We start from the raw sequence: 12,716 nt of genomic DNA, 5'->3' as shown, positions 1-12,716 counted from the left end.
GTAAGCTTTTATCCCACTCAGAGTCCACTATGAGATTTTTCTCTTTGATTTCAACTTCCAACAAGTCTTCTGTAGGAACAGCTTCCCAGGTACTAGGGTCGACGGATGCCTTCACTCGAGTATAGTGAGTCCAACCTTTTTCCGCAGTTCTTACGGCTGTTTCAGTGGTCAGTAATTGTCCTTCCCATTCAGGCCGGAGTTAACTCTTTCCAGGTCCGAATCAGGACCCGGTTTCCAGGGTGATGGTGGTGAATGGGGAATTCCAAAGGTGGGGTTTGAGCCAACAACCCACAGGTCCTGAGAGATGACAAAGAAGAGGACAACCCCAGCATACAGTTCGTAAGAAAACTCTTGTTTTGAATTGTGGTATCTCATCCCTTCTGCCCAGATAGGGCAATCCGAACAGCATCTCATATGGTAATATTCCTATATCCTTTCTTGGTGCTGTTTGAACCTATAGGAGTAAGCATTTTACCCAAGGAAGTTGGGTTTCTAACACTAATTTAGTTAATTGCTTCTTTAATGTCTGGTTCATTCGCTCCACCTTCCCAGAAGAGGACGGGTGCCAGGGGCTGTGAAAATCCCACTCACTCTCTAAGGCCTGCTTTAACCCTTGCAGTAAAGCCAGTCACGTGGTCAGTTAGGACAAACAAATAACTCAGTGAAATCTACCTGTATACTTTGGAAAAAGTCGAATGGCTCCCATCCCCCTCTGGGTGGGTTACGGATGACCTTTTAATTTACCTTTTGACATATGGTACATCCTCTGCATATGTGCTTCACTGAAGTGTATATTCCTACACAGACATACTTTCTTAGCGCAACATCACACATTGCTTGCACCTCCCAATGACTCTTGATGTAAAACAATTAATATTTGCCTCATTGGTGCTTTATTCAGCATTTCTCTCCCATCAGGGAGTATCCATTTTCCTTCAGACTTTGTGGCTCCTGATTCCTTAAAAAAAATCTTTCTTTTAAAACTGTTTAATTCTTTCTTAGTTTTCAACAATTCCCTGAATCCTCTCTGCATTTATTCTTTGTTTTCCTTCAGACATTAGAAGCCTTAAATACCTGACTTCTCTTTCTCCATATTGTAATTTATTTTCCAATACTCCCAAGCCCTGCTTTCCCAGAAAGTTGGATAGCTTGTTAGTAGCTTCCTTCACAACTGTTTTCTCCTGTCCTGACAATAAAAGATCATCCACGTATTTGTAACAGTAACACCTCCTCGGGAGCTTGGAATTGCTCCAAAATCTGTTCTAGAACTTGCCCAAATAAATTGGTGGCCCTGTAAACCCCTGAGGTAAAACCGTCCATCTGTATTGTTGCTTCCGCCCCCATTTCAGGGTCTTTCCAGTCAGAGGTGAGTATATGTTTGCTCTCGGGGCCTGAGAGCACTCCATTAATAATTACTCCATTAACTGTTATTCCAGTCTAACAATTTACTAGTCGAATGCCCAATTTCATCATCAAATCCCTTCCCAACAAGTTAGTCCCTGCCTTGGGTACATACAATAATTGCCCAGTGATCATTTTATCCCCTAATCTCAGTTTAGAATCCGCCAAAATTGGCACTGTTATCCCAGCCCCTTCTACCTCCATCACTTTTTAGGGTTTCATTAGTTAATTTAATCCCTGATACTTTACAGGCCAGTAATGACCTAGCTGCCTCAGTGTATTGGGTTCGGGGGCAAAGTTGGGGGGAGGGGGGGCTGCAGTGGCAACCCCTGCGAAAAAAATCCAGAAGCCACCCCGTGGCAGATAAGGGATAATTTCAGCCGGCCCCAAAGGGGCCCACCAGTGCCCAGAGCCAAGCCATGAGCAACACAGACCCTGCCTCTGTGAGAGCACATCCATGAAAACAAAGAAAGAAAGAAACAAACAAAAACCTGCTGCTCAACAGCAGCTGGGAGAGTGAGGAGTGAGAAACCTCCCTGCAGACACCAAAGTTGGAGCAGAAGGAAGGGGAGGAGGCTCTCCAGGTGCTGGAGCTGAAGCCCCCCTGTGGCCTCTGGAGAGGCCCCTGGTGGAGCAGGCTGTCCCCCTGTCCCCCCCTTCCCGATACTTGGGAAACTGACCAAACACCACAGCAAATACAACCCACTCTGCCTCTGCAGATACAACCCATCAGCCAAGGTGTTACTGGGAGAGGAGCAGTCTTCTGAGATGCTTCCTCATGGAGAAGGCCAGGGCTGGCTTCCTAAATCCCCTCATCCTTGGAGAGGGCTCCCAGCGGCTACCCCACTACAGAGCACCCATCTGTTCCCAGGAGAGCTCCTGTTTTCCTTGAGCAGGAGGCCAAGCAAGGGTATATCAGTACAAAACCTCCTGTTCCCCATCCACTTGTCCACCCGTGGTTTCAGCCTCAGCAAGGGCTGGGGCTGCAGAGGAGATGGTGTCGTTCGTGTCCTCCCACCCTGCTGTCCGTCTCGCTCCAGTGAAAAGGCTGGCAGGCTGGTTTTCATATGTATGCTTTTTAATATCATTAATTGTTACACTACACACAAACAGTAACAATGATAAATACTGCAATGGAAATGTTAAAAAAAAATATTATACACTTCATGTTTTTTTTTTTCAAAAAATCATACTTTTAAAATAAATTAATGCATAAAACTGATGGTAGAAAAAAGAAAACCCAAAACAAACCACAACACAACTGATCTGTTTAAGGCAATACTCTATGCGGTCGGGAACAGAAGTACAACAGTGTGCTACATGTTCTGAACAGGAAGAAAGAAAAATAATCCATACAAGATACAGATTGATGCTTCAGGAGTAAAAAACTCCCCAAACCAGATAATAAAACGAATGGCCAAGTGCAGCATTACTACACTCTGCATGCCAAATGATTAGCAGGTTCCTAACATGGACTAAGGTCAAGCTACAACAAGTTTATCTTCCTAATTAAAAGGTTATTCAGGTCAAACCCTACATTTAACTCTACTTTGCATTTGGCTGTTTCAGCTATGTTTTACTATATGCAAGGACAGCCAGAAATTAATCTCGTGCTCTGAGATTAACGCAAAGGTCGGGAGGTCTCTCATGAAAGGCATTTCCATTAACTATATCCCAGAAGGATCCCATCTGCAGTGACCCACAAATACCTCCTGCCACCCCCTCTCTTGGGCGCCAGGCACCACACAGTGGAAGGAGACCTTGGTAGCATTTGCTTGGGTTTAGTTTCTTTCAAGCTGAGGACATGAAATGGAAATTCGGACTTGATCAGAAGAGGGCTGTCCCCCCACCTGCCAGGTTATCTGGAGCCTGCTGGAAGCGCAGCCTGCTCGTTGCCAGCACAGGAGAAACCCAGCCTGTAGCCAGGCTCTGGATGCAGCTGTGATGTTTGCTATCAAAGCTGGTGTGAAGCTCCATATCTGCCCAGACAGCCAATCAACCCCAATTATTAATGCAGCCCAGAACTTGGCCACTGGAAGGTGGACAAAAATTTTAATGCCAAAAAAATCCCCCTCTTCCTCAAAATCAAAATCAAAATCAAAAAGGGACAGTAGCCACTTCCTGCCAGATTCCCATCAGCTGTCACGTACGCAAGATTGGCAGTGCTGGATCTCACCAGCATTGACCCAGTACGTTCCTGGTAAGATGCATGTCTGCAAGGTGCTGCCAGGGGCAAAGAAGCTTCCTGGGACATGGTCAGAGCCTCCTGTGCTGCCCTGCTGGGGTGCTTGTGGAGGAAGCCATGGTACATGAGGAAAGAAATCCAAGTGGAGTTACTAAAAATTAAGAATTGTGATGGCCAACAGCTGTCCGGACTGCCTTGGGTTTGGGTGGGAGAACTGGGCTGAAAGTCGTTTTGGTGCAACTGCCTCTGTTGCTCATCACTAGTTCAAGGGGGGAAAAAAAGATGATGGCTGCTTTGAGAAAAGAGGAGTGAAAGGAGGACATGTGCAATATAACAAGGCCTGAGATTCTAGAACTAACCACTGGATACAGATACTGAAGTTTACCTGTGACAACTAGATATACTGTCATTGCTGCTGCTTTCCCCCCTTCCCTTATCTGACCCTTCTCTAGTTTGGGAAGCTGTAGCTGTTGACATGATGGTCAGTGTTGGTTCTCCCAACCTAGATCCCGCATGGGGCTCCAGGTGACTCAGCTACAGGATGTGCCATGAGGTCTGGAAGTTACATGGTAGACACAGACCAGCTCTGCATGCAAGCAGCACCTGCTTTCAGAACCCTTTAGAAAGTATTTAATGCTGTTTTGTTTCCTTCTTTACTAAGGGTCCAATAACCCATGTGGAAGGAGTTAAAATGTGCAAAAAGGGAGGGAGGGGAGGAATATCTTCTTGAATTTTCTCCCCTGCAAGGACTTCATCCTCTGCAAGAGTTCTTCTCCCTGCAGAACTACAGCCCTACCCATGTGTTTCACAGCTGAGAAGGGGACCACTGACAGACTTCCACCTGTGCCTCCCTATGGGTCTCGGGCTCAGGCAGGTCTTGGACCGGGATCTCTGGTCCCAGTGTGCCCACAGCTGTAAGGGTGATGGCACCCACCTGGGCTTGGTGGCTCACACCAAGGTTTTAAACTCGCTTGGGTGACCCTCAGCTCCACAGCCTTCCCCTGGCCACTCGGGTGGGTGAAGAGAAATCCCATCCAGCTCGCTGGCTCACCCACCATTATGCCTCTTAGGTATCCTTCTGGTCTGATGTTTGCCTTGGGTTTGTCACCGGACAGAGGCAGCAACAAGCTGAATATATCTGCTATCCCAGCCAGCTTCCCCACACAAAGAAACAGAGCAGAGAAATCTCAGCTGGGGAAGGAGGCAGAAGTGACAAAAAACAGAAAGGCTGCCGTAAAGAGAGCTTGTCCAAATTTTCCAGCTCCCCATTGATCTATATCACATTTCCTGATAAACTTTTCCTTTCCCAGATCATGCGGCCTTGAGGAAGATGAGTAACAAATGAAGATGCAGCTTTTTTGGGACCAGTGCAGAAATGAGAAGGCAGCCCGGGCAGAGCAGTGCTTTCTGAAGACCTGACCTGGGGCAGCTGAATAGACAGCTCGGGGAGAAATGCTGCTCTGGGAGGGCAAACATCTCAGCATGTAATGGGACTTATATCAGCATGGCCTTTTAGTAGCCTTTTCTTTTCCTGGTGCCTACTGTGCTGGTTTCCAGTGCCATGCCCAAGACAGTCACATTTAAACAAGGCTTCTTTTGTACCTTCACTCCCTGATGTAATCCCCCCGCCTCTATCACCACTTGTTACTATGGAAATGGCTGCCTCACAGACCAGGCACAATCAGCCAGGAGAGCTCCTTCCAGGAGCAAATCCATGTTTTGCTGAAGCAGCTTTTTACAGAAAAAGAAAGCCTCAGCCCCAGTTTCTGCTGGCAACTGGGTCTGGAAAGCAATGGGAAGACCTGTTCGCTGCAGGCGCCAGGGAAAGTCAGTGATGTCCTGCTCCGTGCCGTGGCTTCCTGAACGCTTGCGTGGGTCACAGTGCTCTGCTCCATGTAATCTCCATTAGCCCCTGGCCCTAACCTTCCAAGCAATCTGTCGAAGGAGCACTCAGCCAGGCTGCTGTGATCCTGGGATTGCCACCGATGTCAAGGGGGCTGAAGGACGGTATGTAGTTGTAATTTTTGGGAAGCAATGCAACAACTCAGTTGCACAACACAGGGAGTGAAAATTGGGATGTGAGTCCCTGTGAGAAACCTGCATCTGGTTAGTCTGTCATTAATCCTCTGTATGTAATCCCAGGTCCCAATCTCTTCCTCTGTCTCTGGCCCTTCTGCAGGATTTGTGTGGCTCTGTAACAGGCACGTTCATCTGGTGAGGTGCAGTTCAAGTCTGGAGCAACCTCTTGCACAAGAAGGTCTTGACAAGAAATGACAAGGATGCCTTGTCCTCCTTGAGGTGAAAAGCACCTTAAAATGAAGACCTTCCCGTGCCTGTCCCTCAGGCTCAGCCTAGTCCAGCTTCCCCTGTAGCACTCTGCCCATCTCTGCAGATGTTTTTGAGACATGAGAACTAGAAAGAGAAGTGGGTTGTGAAGAGACAGCTCTGAAGGGTGCCAGAGGCCAAAGCCAGGGTATGTTCAGGGTAGTACATGCAGCCTGTGCTTGCTGAGCAGCCAGGTGACAAAGTCTGTTCTGTTCTAGGTAAGAGTGGCCATACTGTGTGAGTATGTCAAGGAAGAATGGAAAAATAAAGGAAGAGCCCAGAAACAAGTGCCTCAGATCATTACATAAATGCTAAATATAAAAGCATGACACTTCCCTGGGAATATCTCAAATAAACCCTTCGGTGATCTCTTCCACCCAATTAAAATTCACTGTCTGAGTTGGAAATCCACCTGCACTCCTAAATTCCTTAAGTCTGCTAGCAGGGGATGGTGCTGTTGAACCACCAATTCTTACATGTTCCCTGTGTCACCGTGCATATTAAGTAGCCAGCTGTGCATGAGCCAACAGCCAAATAACTGGGAAACATCCCCTTGCCAAACATCTGCCCCCAAAGCTGTTTAATCTCTCTACTAAGATCACCCTGCAGCCTTCTGGCACATGCAAGCAACATCAGAAGCTGGTAAACAGAAGGAAAGTAGAGTTGTGTTGCTGTTCTCTGCAGAACTTTGAAAATATGTGTAAAACTTTTATAGCATACTTTTTCCACCCTGCTTACAGATCTGTCCTATCAATGGTGCCTGCCACACACTTGGCAACATCCATGCGGGGTGGTGGTAGCATCCGGGGAAGGCAGGTTTATCCTCTGCGCTGCAGAAGGAGGTGTCAAGAGGAGATGTGACCTGCCTGAGGTTGGAGCAAACACACATGCCAAAAGCAGCGAGGGATCCCAGATCTCATTTCTGTGCTCTGATGGTCCAGCAGACTCTCTGCAGTAGTATTTGGCTGCAGTGCTAGCTCAGGGACATGGTGTTTCTGGTGTATGCATCTGAAAACATGCTTAGCTTGGTATCAGCACTGTATTGCGATAGATTAGTTTGGACAACTGGGATTTTCCCTAGGCCAAGGCAGCACTTGGCAACCTTTCTAGTTATTGCTTGTTTTTCTTCTCTTGTTCCATCTGGTGCCCATCTGGGTCTTTCCTTCCTTCAAAAGCATCTTCATGTTTCTGTTGAGTCACATACAAGGAGCTGCACTTTTCAAGCTTCCTGCATGCCGTTGTACAGCTTGCAGGCCAGCCTGAGGACAGACTCTTCATGGAGAGGGAAGGTTTCTGCTCAGGATCTCAGATCAATGTGTCAGCCAGCACACAGCTGAGCAGAGCAGCTGTCTCCTTTTGGGAAAGGAGACGGAGAGACAAACCAGAAGCAGTTGAGTCTGTCCTGTCTGTGGGTGAGCACAGCATCCTCAAGCCCCTCTGTGAAGCAGGCTTGGCTGCTTGCTTTTGCAATTGCAAGGCATCTACAAGCAGGACAGCCAGAAGAGCAGAGTAGACTTGACAGCCAAATATACGCACTGGGGGTAGACATGCAGCAACATCAGATATGATCCAGTGGCTCTTCCAAAGGTTGGCTTTAAGATATGCCTGATAGGACATCAAATGAGCCTCTGGGATGGTCACCTGGACATCAGCCTTCCTTCAACCAAAGATTATTTACACAACCACAGGAAAAGCAGACTAGACCATGCTATCTAGGACCCTTCCTTGACACTGGGAGGATACTTCCCCTCACACGGACATCTGGAAATGGGGTGTTTGCAGACTGACTGGAGAGACAAGAATTGAGTGCTGAGACCTTGTAGTCCAAAGCTCACATGAAAGGGATGAACTAACATCTGATAAGAAGAAATTATTTGCCTAAACTCAGGTAATTTGGTGACTAAAATTACTTAAAATCCTAGCCAAAAAAAAAACAATCTGGCTTTAGGAGGCATCAAATGCAAATTCCCTTGTTAGAGGTGCCAGCATCACTATAAGGAAGCTATCCTATTTGCATGGTAATTTAGATGGACAGTAATGCAGCTTTTCATACTCCACGGCACTCCTCCCCCTGGTATTCTGTACACTTCAGACTGAAAATATGGCCTGAGAAAACCATATGGTTTGGTGCAAAGACTAGAACAAGGAATGATTCGCTTTCTTGCAAGTAACCTGCAGTTTGGAGATTACCCAGCAGTTCTGCAGATTTTAGGGCTTTCTAATGCTGCAACAAAGAGCCAGGGACTGTGCTGTTTGCTTTTGTCTTCTCTGGTCCATGACAGCAGATATACTGCTGGTGTAAGGAGAGCAGTGACAGAACAACCATGTATCTATACTCCTTCCTGGGAAGCCCCCACAACCTCCAGTGAGGGCACAAGGAAAACCTTCTGGCCAAAACACAAAGGTCTGAACACAAGACCAGACAGGGAGAGCCAAGCCAATTTGCTGTTAACACACACTGCTGGGCTGTCCATCAGATTTTGTAATGAGCCAACAGACATGCCCTATGGTCATAACCTGACTAAAGGGCTGCAGTTCAGAAGGGTTAGTGGTCGGTTTTCTATGATAGCCACACGTGCATTGCCTTAATCCATTCAGCCTTCCTGATAATGACCCTACACAGGTAACTACTTTTCCCCACCCTTTCTACTTTATTCCCCTAATAAAATATATGAACACAAAGCACAGAGAGGAGAAGCCAAAAAATTGCCATTTTATGGTCCTGTACTGTCATGCCAAATCAACTATTTGTGCAACCAGCTCCTTCTGTGAGCAGGGAAAAACACTTGGCTTGTGCTTCTGTCTATATTTGGAGGAATAACTGGCCTAGTTCACGTTTAAATTCATCTTCCCCCCTCACATGTGAAAATGAGTAGTGTCCTCCCAGGGACTGATGATACAAAGCTGGGAGGAGTGGCTGACATGCCAGAAGGCTGTGCTGCCATTCAGCAAGACCTGGACAGGCTGGAGAGATGGGCAGGAAGAAACCAGATGAGGTTTAACAAGAGCAAGTGTAGAGTCCTGCACCTGGGAAGGAACAATCGCATCTATCAGTACAGGCTGGGGGACGACCTGCTGGAGAGGAGCTCTGAGGAGAAGGACCTGGGGGTCCTGGTGGACGACAGGTTGACCATGAGCCAGCAGTGTGCCCTCATGGCCAAGAAGGCCAATGGGATCCTGTCGTGCATTAAAAGGAGTGTGGCCAGCAGGTCAAGGGAGGTGATCCTCCCCCTCTACTCTGCCCTGGTCAGGCCTCACCTGGGGTACTGTGTCCAGTTCTGGGCTCCCCAGTACAAAAAAGACAGGGATCTCCTGGAAAGAGTCCAGCGGAGGGCCACAAAGATGATACGGGGCCTGGAGCATCTTCCCTATGAGGAAAGGCTGAGAGACCTGGGTCTGCTCAGCCTGGAGAAAAGAAGACTGAGAGGGGATCTCATCAATGTGTATAAATACCTGAGGTGTGGGAGACAGAGGGATTTGGCCAACCTCTTCTCAGTGGTTTGTGGGGACAGGACAAGGAGTAATGGTCACAAGATAGAGCACAGGAAGTTCCGCATCAACATGCAAAAGAATTTTTTCATGGTGAGGGTGACGGAGCACTGGAACAGGCTGCCCAGGGAGGTTGTGGAGTCTCCTTCTCTGGAGATATTTAAGGCCTGTCTGGACACCTACCTGGGCAGCCTGCTCTAAGGAACCTGCTTTGGCAGGGGTTTGGACCTGATGATCTTTCGAGGTCCCTTCCAAACCCTACAATTCTGTGATTCTGTGACTTTAAGGGGTTATGGTGGAAGCAGGTGTACATAACACAATGCAAAGGGTGGAGGGCGTTTGCAGGGTTGTGGGGTTGGGGAATGCCTCAGAGCACATGGCAGGCAAAAAACAGAAATTGGGGCAATAAAAGGACTTAGCAGTGGTGCCATGGGGCAGTGGTTACAGGGAAGGTCTGTCCTTCAGAGGGGAAGTTAAAGTTCTGGGAGACACAATCTCAGACATCTACTTCCATCTTTGTCCTAAGACAAAGGTGGTTTGATGGAGAACTGTGCGATGTGCAGTCTGCCATGGTTAACCAACGGAAATAGACACCTCATTGCTTGAGCAGGCTCACCAAAATACCCCAAGCTCCTGAGCAAAGGCTGTGGGAAAGGCTGCGTGTGTGCAGCCTGCCTGAAAGGCACAGACACTGACCCAGGAGGATAAGTGCAATGGAGATGTTGCATGGTACCAATGCTGAACTGCAAACTCCTGCTTTAAAAGTGTGAATGTTTAAAGAGACTTGGCCATGTCCTACAGGATTTAGTTTGACCATGTGGTTTCTGTTTTCTGTTTTGACTACATTCCCCATCTGAAAAAAATACTCCTGAGCTTTTCCTCCCTTTTAACTTCTCTTCCCACATAGTGCTGTTAGAGCTCTTCTCCCCACTGCAGACAACTTGCTAATCTCACACCTGAGCTAGCACTAGAGAGGAAGGCTGGCACACGAAAGAAGAAGCAAGGAATTGAAGCTTTGTGCTTCTTTAGAAACATTTTTGAAATATTCCCCCTTGGCACTGCCACATTATGAGAAAGTGAGAGGAATTCAATAGAGGAACGCTCTCTCCCTAGAGGAGTTGGCAAGTTAACCAGCACTTCTGCACAATAGGCAGAGATGCTCAGTAAACAAGTCTTCTCCATCCTCTTTCTGTTCCCTGGCAGATAGGGCAACAGTCCCTGTTTCAGGGAAGGGGGCAAACACAGTTTTCATGGTTGCCTGCAGGTAGCTGCTGAATAATAAAGCCCAGGAGCCTTGTATGCCTGCTCTTTTGCTCATGCTGCGGATGACATCATGCCTTGCGCTGCACAGAATGAAAACGTGTGATGTTAAATAAGTGTCCTCCTCATCACTAAGAGAACTTAAAGAGTCAGCTCATGATGTGCAAATTTCATACAGGGTATCTGTAATTCAGTGTGGAGATCAGGCTCTTTCTCGTGGCTCAGGGGAATTCTGATGGGAAACTTAGAATTGCCTTCGCTTTTTCCCTCCACCAGGCTCTAAAGAGAGCGCTGACATAAGGCAGGCAGTCTTTCTTCCTGTCTGAGCAGGGAAAGACACAGTTGTGGCTGTGTCAAAAGATTTCACCTCAGAGAAAGATGCCAGCCCATCCATCACCTGAATCCCATGTCTTCTGAAGCCAGCAGTGTAAGACTGAACAAGGAGAGGACATATTTCCTAAATCCAGAAATGATTTTACATTTAAAACAATCTGTTGGTGAACTGGCAATTCAGCCCAGAAATCTAATGTAATGCCAGGTTTCCTGACTATTCCAGCATCAAATAAACATAATTGTTCCTGATGTGGGACTGCTCTAACAGACAAAGCTTGGTTCACAAGGGGGCGGAGATGCAATAAACAGTAGTTCCCTCTCATGGCTTTTTTTCAGCTGAATCTGCTCATAATCCCTCTGTTGCTGAAAACTCCCCTAAAGTCTGACACCACCACGTTAACTAATGTCTCCCATAGGCACCAAGAGATGCACTGTCAAGAGTACCAACAGCTGAGCTCCAAAAAATATACTTTCTTCAACTAGCTTTTTCAGCACTGACCTTCAGACTGTATAGCTCAAGTCCTGTCTTATGCAGGACTCATTTTTTCTTAGTTGAACAGAGTTCAAGATTTTTGGAAGCAGATGGCTCTCACAGGACTTAAGTAGAAGCTGAAGTCAGTGTATTCAACTGAACTGAACTCATGATTATGGTATTCTCAGGCAAGGACTGAATCTACTGAAAGTATGGATGGACTGCAGATCAAATCTGATGTGTTTGGTGATAATTTAATGTGGTGCTAAGGGTAGATTGCATTGGGTATGTGACACAGCAGCTCCAGCTACTACTGACTCACAGAGAAATGCCACCATCTTGCTCTCTTTGCAAGTGAATGAATTGTGTCATGTTGATCCTGCCTAGACTTGCCATAAGAAAGGATGCCCTGCTCTGTTGCCATTCCTGTGCCCTGATCATGGTGTAATTTTGGTTACACAGGCAAATGAGGCTTAGTGAACTAATTATGAACTGACCTCAGGTAAACCCCCCCGACACCTCAGACACCCCTGATCTTGCAAATGGATTGTTTTTAGAGGGTAGGATTAACTGCAGCCCCATCTGATCCTTCCCATTCTGGACCTGACACCTTACAAAACATCTCTGGTGTCTACACAAACCCAGAAGTATCTCTGAGCCATTCTGCATCTGCTCTCCGGACCAGTCAGTTCTGCCAGGCACTGCCTAGCACTTTGAGTTTAACTCTTTTGTTTAATCATAGTTTAAAATAACTTATCAACCAATCATAAAATGAATTTTTTGGTTTCTCCTGGCTCCATGAACACAAAGAGGTGCACATCCTACCATAGGAGGAAGCAATGGCGGTTAAGTTTTACAGTTATAGTGGAAAGCACTGATCACAGCCTGCCGGCCTCACTACTGGATGTGACAGGCGGTGGAGGAGGTGGCTTGGCAACACATGCAGGTAGGGTTGACCGATTTAGGGGGGATTAGGTCGAGGTCCTCGTCATCTGGGATCTCATCTAACCGGTACCCATCCTTTAGCAGCTGGATGTTCAAGTCTTGGTTGATCTGCTACAGACAAAGAGACAAACAGTCAAACACTTGAGACTTCTTGCTTCTGACAGGTCGGAAGAGGAAGGAGGTCCCTTATTCTGGAATATATATCCCACATACGATATGGGAAATATATATGATATTTAAAATGGGAAATAATGATAATAAACCAACTGGGAGCTGTGTAGTCCCTCCACTCAATCTGGGGCACTA

At 47.0% G+C, this 12,716-nt stretch overlaps 1 protein-coding gene and 1 long non-coding RNA gene across 3 annotated transcripts in view; one reads left to right on the top strand and one right to left on the bottom strand.

Moving 5' to 3' along the window:
• LOC311426422 overlaps positions 1–12,716 on the top strand; it is a 566,016-nt gene that overhangs the window by 96,501 nt on the left and 456,799 nt on the right. The window lies entirely within an intron of this gene.
• LOC311426336 (protein FAM219A-like) overlaps positions 2,462–12,716 on the bottom strand; it is a 135,929-nt gene continuing 125,674 nt past the window's right edge. Inside the window, exon 6 of one of the 2 annotated variants that reach the window (XM_084502785.1) lies at positions 2,462–12,521. In XM_084502785.1, the coding sequence (XP_084358911.1) occupies positions 12,363–12,521 (159 nt within the window). In that variant the 3' untranslated portion in view covers positions 2,462–12,362. The remainder of the gene's footprint in view (positions 12,522–12,716) is intronic. The other variant, XM_084502786.1, reaches the window with a different exon arrangement.

The sequence above is a fragment of the Aythya ferina genome (genome assembly GCF_964211825.1).
Source record: "Aythya ferina genome assembly, chromosome: W".
Classification (NCBI taxonomy): Eukaryota; Metazoa; Chordata; class Aves; order Anseriformes; family Anatidae; genus Aythya; species Aythya ferina.
The sequence above is the reverse complement of the archived record's forward strand: the minus strand, read 5'-3'. Positions and strand labels throughout refer to the sequence as shown.